This window comes from Brienomyrus brachyistius, chromosome 25 (assembly GCF_023856365.1).
Source record: "Brienomyrus brachyistius isolate T26 chromosome 25, BBRACH_0.4, whole genome shotgun sequence".
Lineage (NCBI taxonomy): Eukaryota > Metazoa > Chordata > Actinopteri > Osteoglossiformes > Mormyridae > Brienomyrus > Brienomyrus brachyistius.
The window spans coordinates 9,952,758-9,966,507 of record NC_064557.1 but is presented as its reverse complement, the minus strand read 5'-3'; the positions used below and the strand labels follow the sequence as shown (position 1 = coordinate 9,966,507).

The window sequence follows — 13,750 nt, the reverse complement described above, 5'->3', positions numbered from 1 at the left end:
ATTCCTCTTCTTCGGTGCTAAAACTGTAATTGAAGTGGCGGCTCTCGACAACCCCCTGTACCCAGTGCATGGCGTCACAGAACAGGCTGGGAATGTGAATTCCCAGTGCCAATGATTGCAAAGAACCAGTCACTGTTGTCTGAAAATATTTTATTTAAAAAAGTATTGCTAGTTACACTTTTCATTAAAAAAACAGAAATACATTTAATGTTCAAGCAAAGAGTCGATGATCCCAAGGTATAGTATTGAGAATTGACATTGACCAATGTTTTAAAAAAAGGAATTTATTTTTTTCTCATAGAAATTAATGCTAAATGTATTTTAAATGCATATCAGTTTACTTACCACTCCCAAAATGGTTCCAAAATCATAATCCCAAAACGTAATATAAAAACACAGTATGTTTAAATTGGAACAATGAAAAACACTTACTGTCTGTGTATGTGTTTAATACAGTGTTTCTCAACCCGGTCCTCAGGGACCCACAGATGGTCCACATTTTTGCTCCCTCCCACACAGTCCACATTTTTGCTCCCTCCCAGCTCCCTGCCACACAGTCCACATTTTTGCCAAGTCCGAGGACTGGAGTGGGAAACAGCTTTGGCTGCCATCATGCTGACATTTTTAACCAGCTACTTTGGCTACGATGTAGAGTTACAGTGAAACGCTCATTTCTATAAAGTGACTTTTAAACCACCAGACAAAGCAGCTATGGATAGCAGGAGAGTGTAGGCAGTATGCAAACACACTGCACAGCCGAGGCAACAGCCCAGCTGTTCGATATAACATGACCTGCAGGGGGTGCTATAGATCAACTCATTTATGTGATATTCTGTTGGAATTCCTCTGCGTAATGACAAAATATTTACTCGCCAATAATAAAGTTCTCATCTTATTTACACACATTTGTGAGAATTACCAAGGAAGCAGACTAATAAAAGCTTTTAATGGGTCTGCATGTAGGCGCCATGCGGTCCTACTATAAACAGCCAGCTGTCTGGCTGTGTCGCCCCTCACACGCCATGCTGCAGATACCGTACCACAGGGGATTCGTTCCCAGCCTGCAGGCCATCACACATTGACCGTCAAAGCGCAGAAATCTGACCAAGTACACCAGCCCTACATAAATAGATACATTAATAATCTAGTCTGTACAGTATAAACCATTAAGCATCATCTATTAAGCATGATCCAAACACATTTTCTTTCACTGAAAACTAATCCAATGTACATTTATAAATCAAGAGCTATTTTTCTTCTTTTGGAAAAAGCTGCTCGTTAAGACTAAAGGCGCGTCGGGATGTGAGTGGAAGGGAGGAATTTGGGGCTGGCGGGTGTGCATCCAAGAGGCTCAGCGCGTAGGGATGGGATGGTCCCTCCGGTTCGTGCAGAGGGTCAGTCTGTGTGTGTGTGCTGATTTAGGGCGCAAGCGAAAGAGACACCGAATGAGAACAGAAATTGAGGAACGGCTTGGAGAGTGCTGGCGCTCACGTCACGGGCACGGCACCCCATGCAGGAACACACGTACCATGCAGGGTCATGCATGAGGGGGGGCATGGTGGGGGCTAACCGTCATAGGAGTCAACCAGAGGCACGGGGCTTTTTGGGTCTTCTTGCAGCCCGCCCTGGGAATGGAGAGAGGGCGGGGAGGGGCGGGGCCAGGTGGAGGAAAAATTACAGGAGCAGGTTAGCAAGAACAACCAGTGGATACTTCAGGAGTGACCATTGATTCCTGAGCCAAGTCACCTGTCAGCACGCCTGAAGGACGTAACCTGTAACTGAGGAAACCAGTCTGATTCATGCAAATACTTGCCCTACTTCTCACTGCCGTGGCTTAGCCCAGTCCAGTAATTTAAAGTTTAGTAGGCAGTGAGACTGTGTACAAATGAGGGCAGCACAGGCATTACGTACCTGGACGCCATCTTTGTCTAAAGTGTCCATGGAGTCCATGGTGTTCCTCCGTGCCCTGTTGTCCAGGGTTGAATAACCCTCTGCAACAGAGAAAACAGCTGTGCATACAGACAGAAGGCCTGGAGCTATCCTGATATACACAAGAGCAGCTAGACATTTAACATCATGAGGGTACACATACTTTGGAGACAGGACAGGGCAGCAGGCCCCAGGACAGGGCAGCAGGCCCCACATACACAGACATGTCAAGGAGGACATGGAGTAGACTTACCAGGACCCAAGTCATCCAGCGGAATCATGTCTGCATCTCTCTCCTGCTGCTCACCTGAAAAGCACATGGTGGTGAGACATTAAAATCAGTAGCAGGAAATGAGCAGCACTTTTCTGGGGGAAGGTCAGGGGTTGCTCAGGGAACGGCACAGTGCTTTGTCTGCGATGTGAGCAGACTCTTTTTGGTAGCACTAATCCTAGTGGCTTAGAGTCCCCACAGGGCGCCCTGCATTGGCTACAGCTGCTGTCAGCAGCACCCTATCAGAATGCTCACCCCTGTTGATGAGAGGGAGGGTGCTGTCGTCGTGGCCCCCATTGCTGCGTTTAGTGCCTGAAGGGTTGGGGTTCACCATGAAGTCGGTCTTCTTCCAGCCGTCCTTCTCTAGAGGGCGCCGCAGCTCCTTAAATCCCCACACAATCTGAAGAACCTGGCCTGCTCCACGCACTTCCCGCTCTGAACGGTTCCTGCCACAGAAAGACAGATCAGCACTTAAACTCATGTAAGGCAGACAGGTGGACAGATAGACAAATGGGACAGACAGGTAGGCAGATATACATACAGGCAGACCAATACAAACAGACAGGCACAGGCAGGCAGAATGGAGACAAAGACAAACACAGAGAGACAGGCAGACAGATAGACCGATGGATATACACAGACAGGCAGAGGCAGTCAGACAGGCAGGCAGGCAGATACAGACAGGTAAGAGAGACAGACAGAGAGAGAGAGACAGAGACAGAGACAGAGAGAGTGCAAGATGAAGGAGAAGCAGCCGTGGTCTCACCCGTCCTTATTGATGAGCACGAGCCTCTCAATGCCTTGAGCATCATGCAGGCTCTTGGCCGCCTCCACACCAGAGCCCAGCACCTCAGCCAGCGTGCTAAGCACAGACACCACGGTGTCCTCTGACAGAGCCCGCACCGGCTGCTGCTGCCCTCCAGCCGGCAGGTTTGCCACCAGGTTGGGCACGGCGTGCTTCCCTGCGGCAGCGAGAAGCCTGTTCAGTCGCAGGCCAAGGTGCAAAATCCAGTGTGACTACTCTATACCTGCACTTCAACAACCACAGCATCTTGGATAGAGCGGCTGCAACTCTGCAGATGAACCAAGCCCTGGCCCTGCCACTTCCCCATCATGATCTCCACACACACACACACACACACACACACACACACACACGCACCTAACAGCTCCCTGTTCCTGGCATCCATGGAGAAGTTCCTCATGGCCCCAGACATGGCCCTCACCACGCGGTCACTGCCATGACTCAGCAGCTCTGTCATGATGGGCAGCCCCTTCTCTAGCCTCACCATGGCACGCATGTACCGCCCATACTGTAAGGAAGATACAGTGACTGAACACTACTGTGCGTTAACACCGTGCTCAGAGAGTGTTAATACAGCACAACATAGATACAGTGTCCGAGCAATACAATACACTGATCTGATAGACAGGTTTAAAACACCTCAGTATAGATAGAGTAACTGAACACTACTGAACATTAACACCGTGCTCAGAGAGTGTTAATACAGTACAGTACAGATAATGGCTGAACACTATGGCCCATTAACACTACTGAGAGCAACTACAGTATAGACACCGTGAGGGAGCACACTGAGCCATCGGCATAGCAGCCAGGGGGAAGCACTCACGGTCCAGCGGCCTGCACACAGGTTCTGCAGAGCCCCGGCCGCGGCCTCCAGAACGGCGGGATTTTTGCTCTCCTTCAACAGCGGGATATAGAGCCGCACGACCTCTGGCTGAAACAGAAGCTCATAGCCTGCGGAGTGGGGCACCTGGGGTCAATTTCCGAAGCCAGGAGACGGGATGATCAGCCAGAGACCAGCCACGGACCCATACCTTTGGCAGGAGTTGCTCTCTTGGGGAAGTCGATGACATCCTCAGCCGATTTCTCTGTATCCTTCCTGCCTGAGAGACGAGTCGTACACATTAATACAGTTTCACGCATACAATGTTCAGCTAGCCGGCATCGCACAAACCTCAGTTGCCTCATTTCCAGCAACACAGGCCCAGAGTCGGTGGAATTCTTAAACACTCTTATTGTATGATACTTAAAATGGCAACACAGCGAGTAAGAATAAACTCATTTATACACACAGATGGGGGAGAAATATAGCCTTTAACGAGACAAAGGTGGATACAGGCAATGGAGTGTAACGGGTCATACTCAGAAAACAAGACTATGGTCTCCTTAAAGGTTCATCTGGTTTAATCAAAATAAATTTAAAAAATGGAATTCATATGATCCTTTATGGCAAATAGGCAGGCAGACACTTTATTGATCCTGAAAGACATTTAGGAAATTACTCTCACTTCTGAAGTTACCAGCTGCATGTATATAGAAACAAGGGAAGCATAGAAATGATGTTTGGTTAGCCATGTCCAATGGTGTCCAGTAATTAGCCCAGATGTTAGCCAGTGTTTAGACAGCATGTCCCAAGCCACCCGGTCACAAAGGATGAGAAGAAAGGCTTACCTTTAGAAAACCACTCGTCTAACTTGGGAAAAGCGCAGTGGGGACAGTGCCGGATATTCCCCACAAAGAATTGGAAAGAAAGGAGACAGGAATTTAGCATAAGCAGTAGGCCCCGCAACCAACCACCAAAGCAGCAACTCAGCCGAAGAGTCCAAGTGAACAACACGCGCACACCAACCTCCAGCAGGGCCCGGAAGAATATCCAGGCAAACGGGCGCTTTAGGCCAGAGCAGTGAGACCAGGCGGCGAGTGCGATCCCAGACACCCAGGCCCCATATAGACCAAGCACTGACCTTTGCCCTTCCGGGAACCGAAACAGCTGGCCTTGTGGGAGGAGCCTGGTGCACTTCCCTGCTGCATCGGCGCCACCTCCTGGTAGCGCTCATGCCCAGGAATTTCACGGTGGACTTGGTAGGACAGATTCCTCAGCAGGCACACGCTGTTCTCTATGAGCTGGGGTGGCATGGGGTGGGGGGGGGCATGTTACATGCTGCTTGCACCCCCCATGCATATACACCAACTGAGACACGGAAGCTCGACCAAACAAGTCAATGAAGGGACAAGGATAAGAAAGGGGACGGAAACGGACGGATGGATGGACATAAGTATGACTACAGTGTAAGAACCTTGTTGTCCACATCTTTCCGGTCGATCTGGGATTGGACGATGTACATGAGCGCATCCACCAATCCTGTGCACTCTCTCAGCTTGCGTCTGGCCTCGCTGCGCTCTGAGCTCACATTCCTGAGAGAGAGGGTGCCGTTGGTCAGAGGCGCTCCAGTTCCTGCTACTCCCTGGCTGCTGCTCTCTACTCGTCTCCTCCCGACTCCTGCGGCGGCATTAATGCGTGTGTCCATACCTCAGGCAGCCCACGGTGTTGGTGAGCGCCATCTCCCACTCCAGATGCCGCGGCTTGCAGTTCTCCTCTCTGCCACTGGCAGCAGCCTCACCCCCCCTCTCCCAGCCAGAGTGGGGCACAAGCACCTCATCAGAGAGTGCGTGCAGGGCATGGTCCACAATCTCCATCTTCACAGAATCGTGGGAGGACAGGTTCCACAGGGTGCCTGAGTGGACACAGGTGACACCAGAGCTTGCCTTACGATGCGGAAGCAGTGAGCTACACCACTGTGCCTGAGGTCTAAACCCGTGAGGGTCTCAGTCGGGCCGTGGTCAGAAATGCCGGTTAGGCAGTGGTTACCAGCAGCGGAATCTGTTAGTCCGTGGTTACCGGTGGTGGAAGCGGTAAGGGCCGTAGCTAACGGTGTCGGTTAGGGCCATAGTCAGTGCCAACGGTTAAGTAGTGGTTAACATGGATGGTTGGTCCATGATTATTGGTGACGCTCTCAGTTACAGGGCCACGGTCACCGGTGACGCTCTCAGTTACAGGGCCACGGTCACCGGTGATGTTGTCTGTTAGGGCCGTACTCAATGTCAACAGTTAAGCATTGATTACCGGAGATGGTGACGGATAGGTAATGGTTACCATGACGGTGATGGTTAGGCCATGGTTACTGGTGATGGTGTGGCTGTGGCTATCAGTAACAGTCATGCGGTAGTTAACCTGTGATGATGTCAGTGAGCTCCTGGTCTCTGATCTTCCTGAGCAGCCGCACCAAAGCCGGAACACCGTCACAGTTCTTGATGGCGATCTTATTGTCAGACTCGCGGCCGTAAGATATATTCTTTAGAGCTCCAGCTGCAGAGTAGTGCACTTCCCTGTTAGGGCTGTCCAGCATGGAGACCAGGGGTGGAATCCCCTTCAGCCGCCGTGTGTCCGATTTCACCTGCAGGACAATCGCAGGTGCAGTATCGTGGTAAGCATCTCCGCCATCCTTTCGGCGGTTTCTGATTCACTACAGGGAGCTACGGTTCCCATATTTTCTGGCAAAGTGAAAATGCCTCCACTGGGATCGAAGGTCTGGGCTCCCCCAGCGGTGGCGGCCGTTACCTTGTCGTTCTTGAAGGTGAGGTGCTGCAGGTAGGCTGCGGCGTTGCTGCGCACTGGGTCCAGCCGGTAGTTGAGCATGGCAATGACTTCTGGCAGCTCTGGCTGCCTCCAGCTTGTGGGTGGAGCTTTGCGTAGGGTGCTGTCAAGAGACGCCATGCTGCCCCTCTCCCCCTGGGCCAGCGGTGCTCCTGCGCCCCAGTAGTACATGTCCCCATCTAGAACCTCATAGCTCCTGAGAACAAGCATGCATGAAAGTCACTCTCCACACCTTATGGCTCAGCCCAGCCAAGACAACTCTATCATAGTCCCCAAGCCTTCTACTCACCCAACCCTGCGGGGGACGCCCTTGCCCAGCCGGGGGGCGGTGCCGTAGTGGATGGGCGGCCCCATGCCATAATCAGGATCGTCGTAACCCAGGCTGCGCTGGTCATCCTCCAAGCCGTAGGGTTCGGCCACAAATCTCTGCATGCCCGACAGCTCCATAGCACTGCCAACTCGTACCTGGGGCTGCGCCGCGTATGGGTCCAGCTGCTGCCGGCTCGGAACACGATAGGCCGGGTCCAGCGTGCGGTACCCATCCATCGGCCTGGGCAAGGGGGGGGGCGAGGAGAATCGCAATTCTCAGCAATTTAACTCCCTGTCATTTTTTTGTATTTTCTCATTGATGAGCTTGGGCCTGTGGACCAGTGCCTCACCTGTGGCGGGGGTCCATGTGCGACCCACGACTCAGGCTGGAGTAGGCCTCGGAGGCCGGGGTGTACTGGTAGTTACGAGGCACGGTGGCGGTGGGGTATTCTCTGACCGGGCCGCCTGCAGACCTATATCCCCCGGGGTAGGGGCCCATCCCATCTAGGGACATGGCATCTGACAGTGACGGGATGACTGTACGCGTGGTGACTTTATTCACCACCCTGTTCACCTGGAAAAGATGGAGGAGCTCAGACCGGGAGGCGTATGGTCGGAAAAACACAGCGGGCCCATGAACAACTGTGCGTTACCGTGGTTTCAGTGCGGCGCGTGGTCCCATCCTCATCAGTCTCCACGGACACAATTGGGATGCTCTGCTGAGGCCCTTCTGTCACGATGACAGTGTCCTCGATGACGTGGCCAGGCTCAAACATCTTGTCCTACAAGGCAGCACACTTGCTCTTACAGGAAATTCCTAGTGTGCGTGCATACACACACACAAACACGAACACACACACCTGTACTCACATCTTAGGGACCATCCATTCATTTCTATGGGGAAAAATAATCCTACAATGACAACCTTAGTCAAGAATATTCCCACAATGTAATGTATGTCTGACCTACATAAACAAACTCACACACACACACACACGCGCGCGCGCGCACGCACGCACGCACACGCACGCACACACACACACACACACACACACACACACACACACACACACACACACACACACACACACACACACACACACACACACACACACACACACACACAGCCCACCTGTCCTGTTGGTGCTTCTCTTTCGGTTTCAGTCCCACTATCCCAGCATCACCAGGCACATGCTGTCAGACTAGCAGAGGAAAGACTGTGAGTTACACACTCAGAGAGCCCTTAATGCACCTGTCGACAGACAGACTGCATGCACATCACTGTTCAGGCGCAATAAAACATCTCGCCACATGGAGGCAGATGAATGGGGGCTACCAAAGCCTGGCTCACATGTCAGTTTATCACCAGCACGCTGGAAGCAGAACGATTAAGCTGGGAGGGACTTTCCTGACCACTGACAGCACCCACACACGCCTGTAAACAAGGCCGCACTGTACGCACTCAGCACCCGTCTCCTACACAGCTGAAGGACAAGCATGAGAGCACACAGCTTATCAGGTGACGTGTCAACAGCTTCCTCACTGCGTGTGTCAGGGCCGGGGGGGGCGGGACACATGAAAAAAGCAGTGACAGTAAGCTGTCCTTTCATCCAGACAAATGACACAATCTCCCCCCAAGGCCAGTGACAGTGACTCTGATCAACCCAAAAGATAAACTGTCTTCTCGCAAGGGAGGAATTCACAGCAGTCCGCCAGCAGATCGAGAACAAAAAAAAAGTCTGTGTGAATGTGTGAGCGTGGGAGAAAAATGCACGCCTCACACATGCTCTTACAGGACATTTGGCAGACTGGGACGCCTCAGCTTTTAACAGCAATATTTTACACACAGATTGTGCTTGGATTCCGAGGTCAGTACCGACGGTGGAGTAGAAGAGGGCACTGTGGCCACAGGATGGCGCTCTTCTCTGGACTCCCTCAATACACCTAAAAATAGCCAAGATCCAGTGAGACTGTTTCCACAGCAGCCAGCCTCATAAGCCTTAAAATGTGAAAATAGGACAAGCCCAAAAAGAAGCCTTTCTATTACCATTTTTGGCCTGTGCATGACTTCTACTGGATAGGAGGGGCTTCTAGCAGGAGTATTTTTCTTCCCTGCTGTCTCCCCACCACGAATCCCCGATTCCCCCCCAACACTTTTCCCCTCCCGCCTACATACCATCTACCTCAAAGCATGTCAGCTCTTGTCAGAAATACACAAAAGGTCTTCACTGCATTGCTGGGAATCTCCTGTTCCCCCCTGTCACAGAATCAGCCAAAAAACACAGCCATAAGCAAGAGAGATTTTCCCAGACAGACAGACAGCCAGCCAGACCAACCAGCAAGCAGGCAGGCAGTCAGCAGACAGACCGACAGACAGACAAGCAGACAGACCAGCAAGCAGATAAGCAGGCAGGCAACAGATAGACCGAAAGATAGACAGGCAGGCAGACAGACAGAACGACCAACATATGGAAAGACAAACCAGCAGGCAGGCGGCAGACGGACCAACAGACAAACAGACCAGCAGGCAGACAAGCAGCAGACAGACCGAAAGATATACAGGCAGATAGACAGACCGACAGACCAGCAGGCAGACCTGCAGCAAACAGACCGAAAGATAGACAGGCAGACAGACCAACCTACATATCGACAGACCAACAGGCAGGCAAACAGATAGGTAGAGAGATGGAGAAATGGACATCTTCGTAGCTAGCTCAACCTTGCAGGGCATTTCACTGGCTGCCACGAGCCCTTTGCCTCATTAATAACTTAAGGGACTGAAGATAGTAGAGTGCAGGCCAAAGAAACTAAACTGAATCTGTGCTGCTCATTGGCCCGCCCGACAGGCTGCACTGGCACGGGTACGCCAGCACTGCCTCAGCTTAAATGCCTGCTCCAGTGAGTGCTCTGACCTTCACTGACCCCATTCTATGAAACAGGGGGAGGAGAAAGGCTGCAGGTCACATGGTATGGGGACCGCAGCAGGGAGCAAAGGTACCCAGGCGCACGCGTGTAGAGCCATGCTAAAGAGTAACTGCGGGAGGAGCTCAGCCAGGGGACGGCTTATCGCCACTGCAGCTCGAGCGAAACGAGTAGCCACCCAAAGGTGACCACGCCTTCCCGAAAGACACGGGCCCACCAGCCAGGAGCAGGTAATGGTATGAACACACCCCGCGTATTTATCGGACTCTGATCTCACGCTCCGTATCTGTCGAACGCTCAAAGCACCCACATCCGCGTGACCAACCGTCAACTATGTGTGTGCGTGCTCAGGCATGCAGGGCCGGAGAGCGAGCTCCGAGGCAGGAGGGCTGAGAACGCACCCCCACCCACCCCACTCCCCACAGCCGGGCAGGAGCTCATCCCTCTCCCCTGAGAAATTACGGGGAAAATGGACAGAAGAGCTAAGGGGCTGTAACCACGCCCTGCCTTCCTGATGTTACAGAAAGAGGCCACCACAAACATTAAGGTGACGTGGTTTGACCGAGCCCCGTAATGGTGTGGCAGAACGTATAGCACATGCTGCAGAAACATGGAGGAAACCGCATACAGCAAAGCCAGAGTGGAGCGGTAAACAGGAGAGCCGTTGGTATGGCACTGAATGGCACGGGCTGCAGGCTGCGAGCGAATGATTAACCAGAGGCCAGCAGCCTGGGCACAGCGAACACAGCACTGGAGTTGTGCAGAGTCAGCCAGCTGAAGACACACAGACAAACACAGAAAGGCGCTCACAAAAAGGCCGGCTGAACCAGTAGCTGCATGCCTGAGAGCGCTGCCCTTTGCTCTGGGATCTCCCTGCATTTCCTGCCCTTGAATCTAGGCCATCAGCTCGCAGGGTGCTGCGCCGTGTGCCACGCTTGTAATGTAAAGGGAGAGCTACCTTTGTAAAACAACAGCTTTGGACTATGGACATTAGGAGGGGCTTTACGATAACACACAGCCAGACAGCATATCGCACTCAGAGAGCAGCCGGAAAGGCAGATTCCTTTCGATACATGCGATCAGGAATACGGAAACAAAGCTCAACTTTTCAACTTTCTGTCATTAAACCAGAGGCTTGAGTTAAAGCACATCACTAGGGGACGGCATTATGGAAACCCTCTTTCCAGTCCAGACGGGCGCCGGCGCCGCAGGTGAGAGACGCCAGCCAGTCGCGTAATGGCTGTGGAGCTCACTCACACAGACGAGCTGAACACAGGCCTTCAGTTCTGAAAGAAAAGCTACACGCCACACCTCAGGGAAACATGAAAACAGTGAGCGCAAGCTTTGTTATTAAAGAAGGGAGCAGTCACAGACCGAGTCCCCGGTCCTCCCCCCATCCACAACTATCCTACCCTGGGCCCTACAGCTCACAGGGTCATCCCCATAGACCCAACACCAGAACCAGCAGGGCAATGGTGAAAGTGAAATAAATCATGTCAGAAACTCCCAGACATACCATACAAGACAACCACAAAAACTCATATCAATACTTATATGCGACAAGCTACCAGGTTAGCGTTCAGCAAGAAATGAAGGACTTGTGCAGTTCTCTGAACGCTACTGTAAGCAGAGGGGACTCCCCAGTACAGGAAAAAGGAAGCGGACACAGGAGCGGAAATGGATGCCCACCAATGCAGGAGACAGAAAGTGGAGTGGACCCCACCCCAGTGTACGAAATAGGAAGCAAAGGGGATCTCTACATCCTTCCCCCCAGGGAAAGGAAAAGGAAGCAGAGCCCCCTCCCCAGTGCAAAAAGCAGGAAGCAGAAAAGACCCCCTAGTGCAGAAAACAGTAAGTGGAAAAGACCCCTCCCCCAGTACAAGGGACAGGAAGGGGGGTGGACCCAGTACAGAAGACAGGAAGGGGAAAGGACCCCCAGGGACAGGAAGTTTTGCGGGGGGGGGGGGGGGGCAGTACAAGGGAAAGGAAGTGGGGGGGGGATCCCCAGTGCAAGGGACAGGAAGTGGGGGGGGGGCACAGTGCAACAGGACAGGAAGTTGGGGGGGACCCCAGGGCAAGGGACAGGAAGCAGAGGGGACCCTCCTACAGGAGACAACCAGAGAAAAGCTGAGATTGACTGACATTACAGACCAAACAGGTATCTGTAGGTCAGCATGGCCTCAGAAGCACCCAGCGCCAAGCTAGCGGTATAAGGCAGCCTGTCCCTGCGTCTGCTGCTTATCAAGCTGTGTGAAGTTTGAAGCATAATCACAGCGGGCATGAAGCTCCTGATGGACGTATTAAAAATCTCAGAAAGGCCAGAGGCCTCCCAGCAGCATCTAACAGAAATAAGTACCTGTCCGAGGAAGCCTATGTAACAGAGGCGCCCAGCCAGCCGGGAGATCTGCGTACCAGGGACTCAAAGAGTCTCTGAAGTCTTTAAAAGACACGCCGTAACTTTCCTCGCGATAACGGTGCCAGTGAAGCCTAGCCACGCAGGCCTGTGTCAGAGGTGCGGCGCACAGCAGGGCGGAGGTCGGCCGTCCCGAGCAGAGGATCCGGACCCTCAACACCCTCTAAACCCGGTCACTACCCTTCAGTAACGCCACCGAGCACTCAGTCACGGCAGGTAAATGCCACACTATGTCCAGCAACTGTTTATTTCACTTGGATCAAATAAACAATTTCGCTCACCTTGATCCCTGCTGCCCTCCTTCTTCCTGCTTTTCCTGCTGTTTCCTCCTCTGGCCGCAGCAAACGGAGCGGGGAGCGCGCACCTACAGGGAGGTGGCATAGGGGGCGGGGCCGCCGTATTACCCAGTCAATACGCGCACTAACTGGGGCGGGGGGGGAGAGGGTGGCTAGGTTACCGTATTACGCTGTCAATACGCGCATCTCAGTGTCTACGCACTTGTAAGTTTTTGCTTGGAAACCCGTCGACACTTAATTATTTATATGTAAATATATAAATATATTTATTTATTTCAACGTTTTAATAATTTGCACACATTTATAACGTAATAGAACACGATGCAAACCACATACGTAAATTACGCGCTAACTAGACAAATATCGCTGAGGCGGGCCCTGTCACAAAATGTGGGATGAAGGACTCGAAGGTGGGCTTTGGGCAAGAAGGTGGCTTTGGGAGCAGGGGCACAAATGAGACCGAGAGGGGTCAGAACAAAAGGCTAGTATGGGGAAGAACACAGGCAGGCAGGAGGGAGGACGTGAATAACCGACCTGAGGGTGACGAGACAAACACATATACAAGGACTTACTAGGGACAACAAGCGTGGCTCATCAGGACAACGTTTGGGAGGAGGCAGGACGTAAGAAGCTCGTCCTAGGAATGGGAATTTCAGGCAGAATTACTAGTCGAATTTCACCGACCATTATTCGAATAATATTTGACTAACCCAGCCCCCACCACACACGGAGTAACGTGTATGGAATATGGATCAAAATATTTATTTAATTCCATACAAAATTAGGTATCCCTCATAGCTGCAAAAAGATAATTTGTTTTTGTATAAATATCCTCAAAATAATCAGTAGTTAAAGCTTGTCATTTTCACTTTCCTGTGTATGTTGATTGTTTTGTAGCTTACAGATTCTTCATGTTATAAACATTATGTTTGGTGACTATTTTCTGTCATAGAGTACTTACGGTAAACGTTTTGCTGTTTGCGCAGCCATGAAAACATGTTGAATTTTTTTGTGACAATGAAGAGATGAATGGTGATGTGATTATCTAGTAATTTTCTGACGTTTCTGTACAAGCCAAAAATCCAAGTTGTTCTGAACTAAAGATATTCGGATAGGTTTGGAATGTGATTTTGCTGAAGATACCTTGCTC

The 13,750-nt window shown here is 51.7% G+C and overlaps 1 protein-coding gene across 4 annotated transcripts; it reads right to left on the bottom strand.

Annotated features, from left to right (window-relative positions):
* Positions 1-133: 133 nt before the first annotated feature.
* Positions 134-12,686, bottom strand: LOC125720634 (catenin delta-1-like). 4 transcript variants are annotated; one of them, XM_048996304.1, is made up of 20 exons: positions 12,586-12,686; positions 8,102-8,171; positions 7,623-7,751; positions 7,320-7,543; positions 6,950-7,210; positions 6,625-6,856; positions 6,238-6,460; positions 5,536-5,740; positions 5,303-5,420; positions 4,970-5,129; positions 4,677-4,694; positions 4,040-4,108; positions 3,832-3,959; positions 3,363-3,513; positions 2,967-3,162; positions 2,456-2,646; positions 2,183-2,236; positions 1,912-1,991; positions 1,529-1,625; positions 134-1,413 (listed from the first exon to the last, which is right to left on the bottom strand). In XM_048996304.1, the coding sequence occupies exons 3-19, from the start codon at positions 7,743-7,745 to the stop codon at positions 1,566-1,568; spliced, it is 2,493 nt and encodes an 830-aa protein (XP_048852261.1). In that variant the 5' UTR covers positions 7,746-7,751; positions 8,102-8,171; positions 12,586-12,686; the 3' UTR covers positions 134-1,413; positions 1,529-1,565. The 4 variants fall into 4 exon arrangements, with proteins under 4 accessions (XP_048852261.1, XP_048852258.1, XP_048852260.1 ...); XM_048996301.1 differs by having other exon boundaries at positions 1,571-1,625; XM_048996303.1 differs by lacking the exon at positions 4,677-4,694 and having other exon boundaries at positions 1,571-1,625.
* Positions 12,687-13,750: the final 1,064 nt, after the last annotated feature.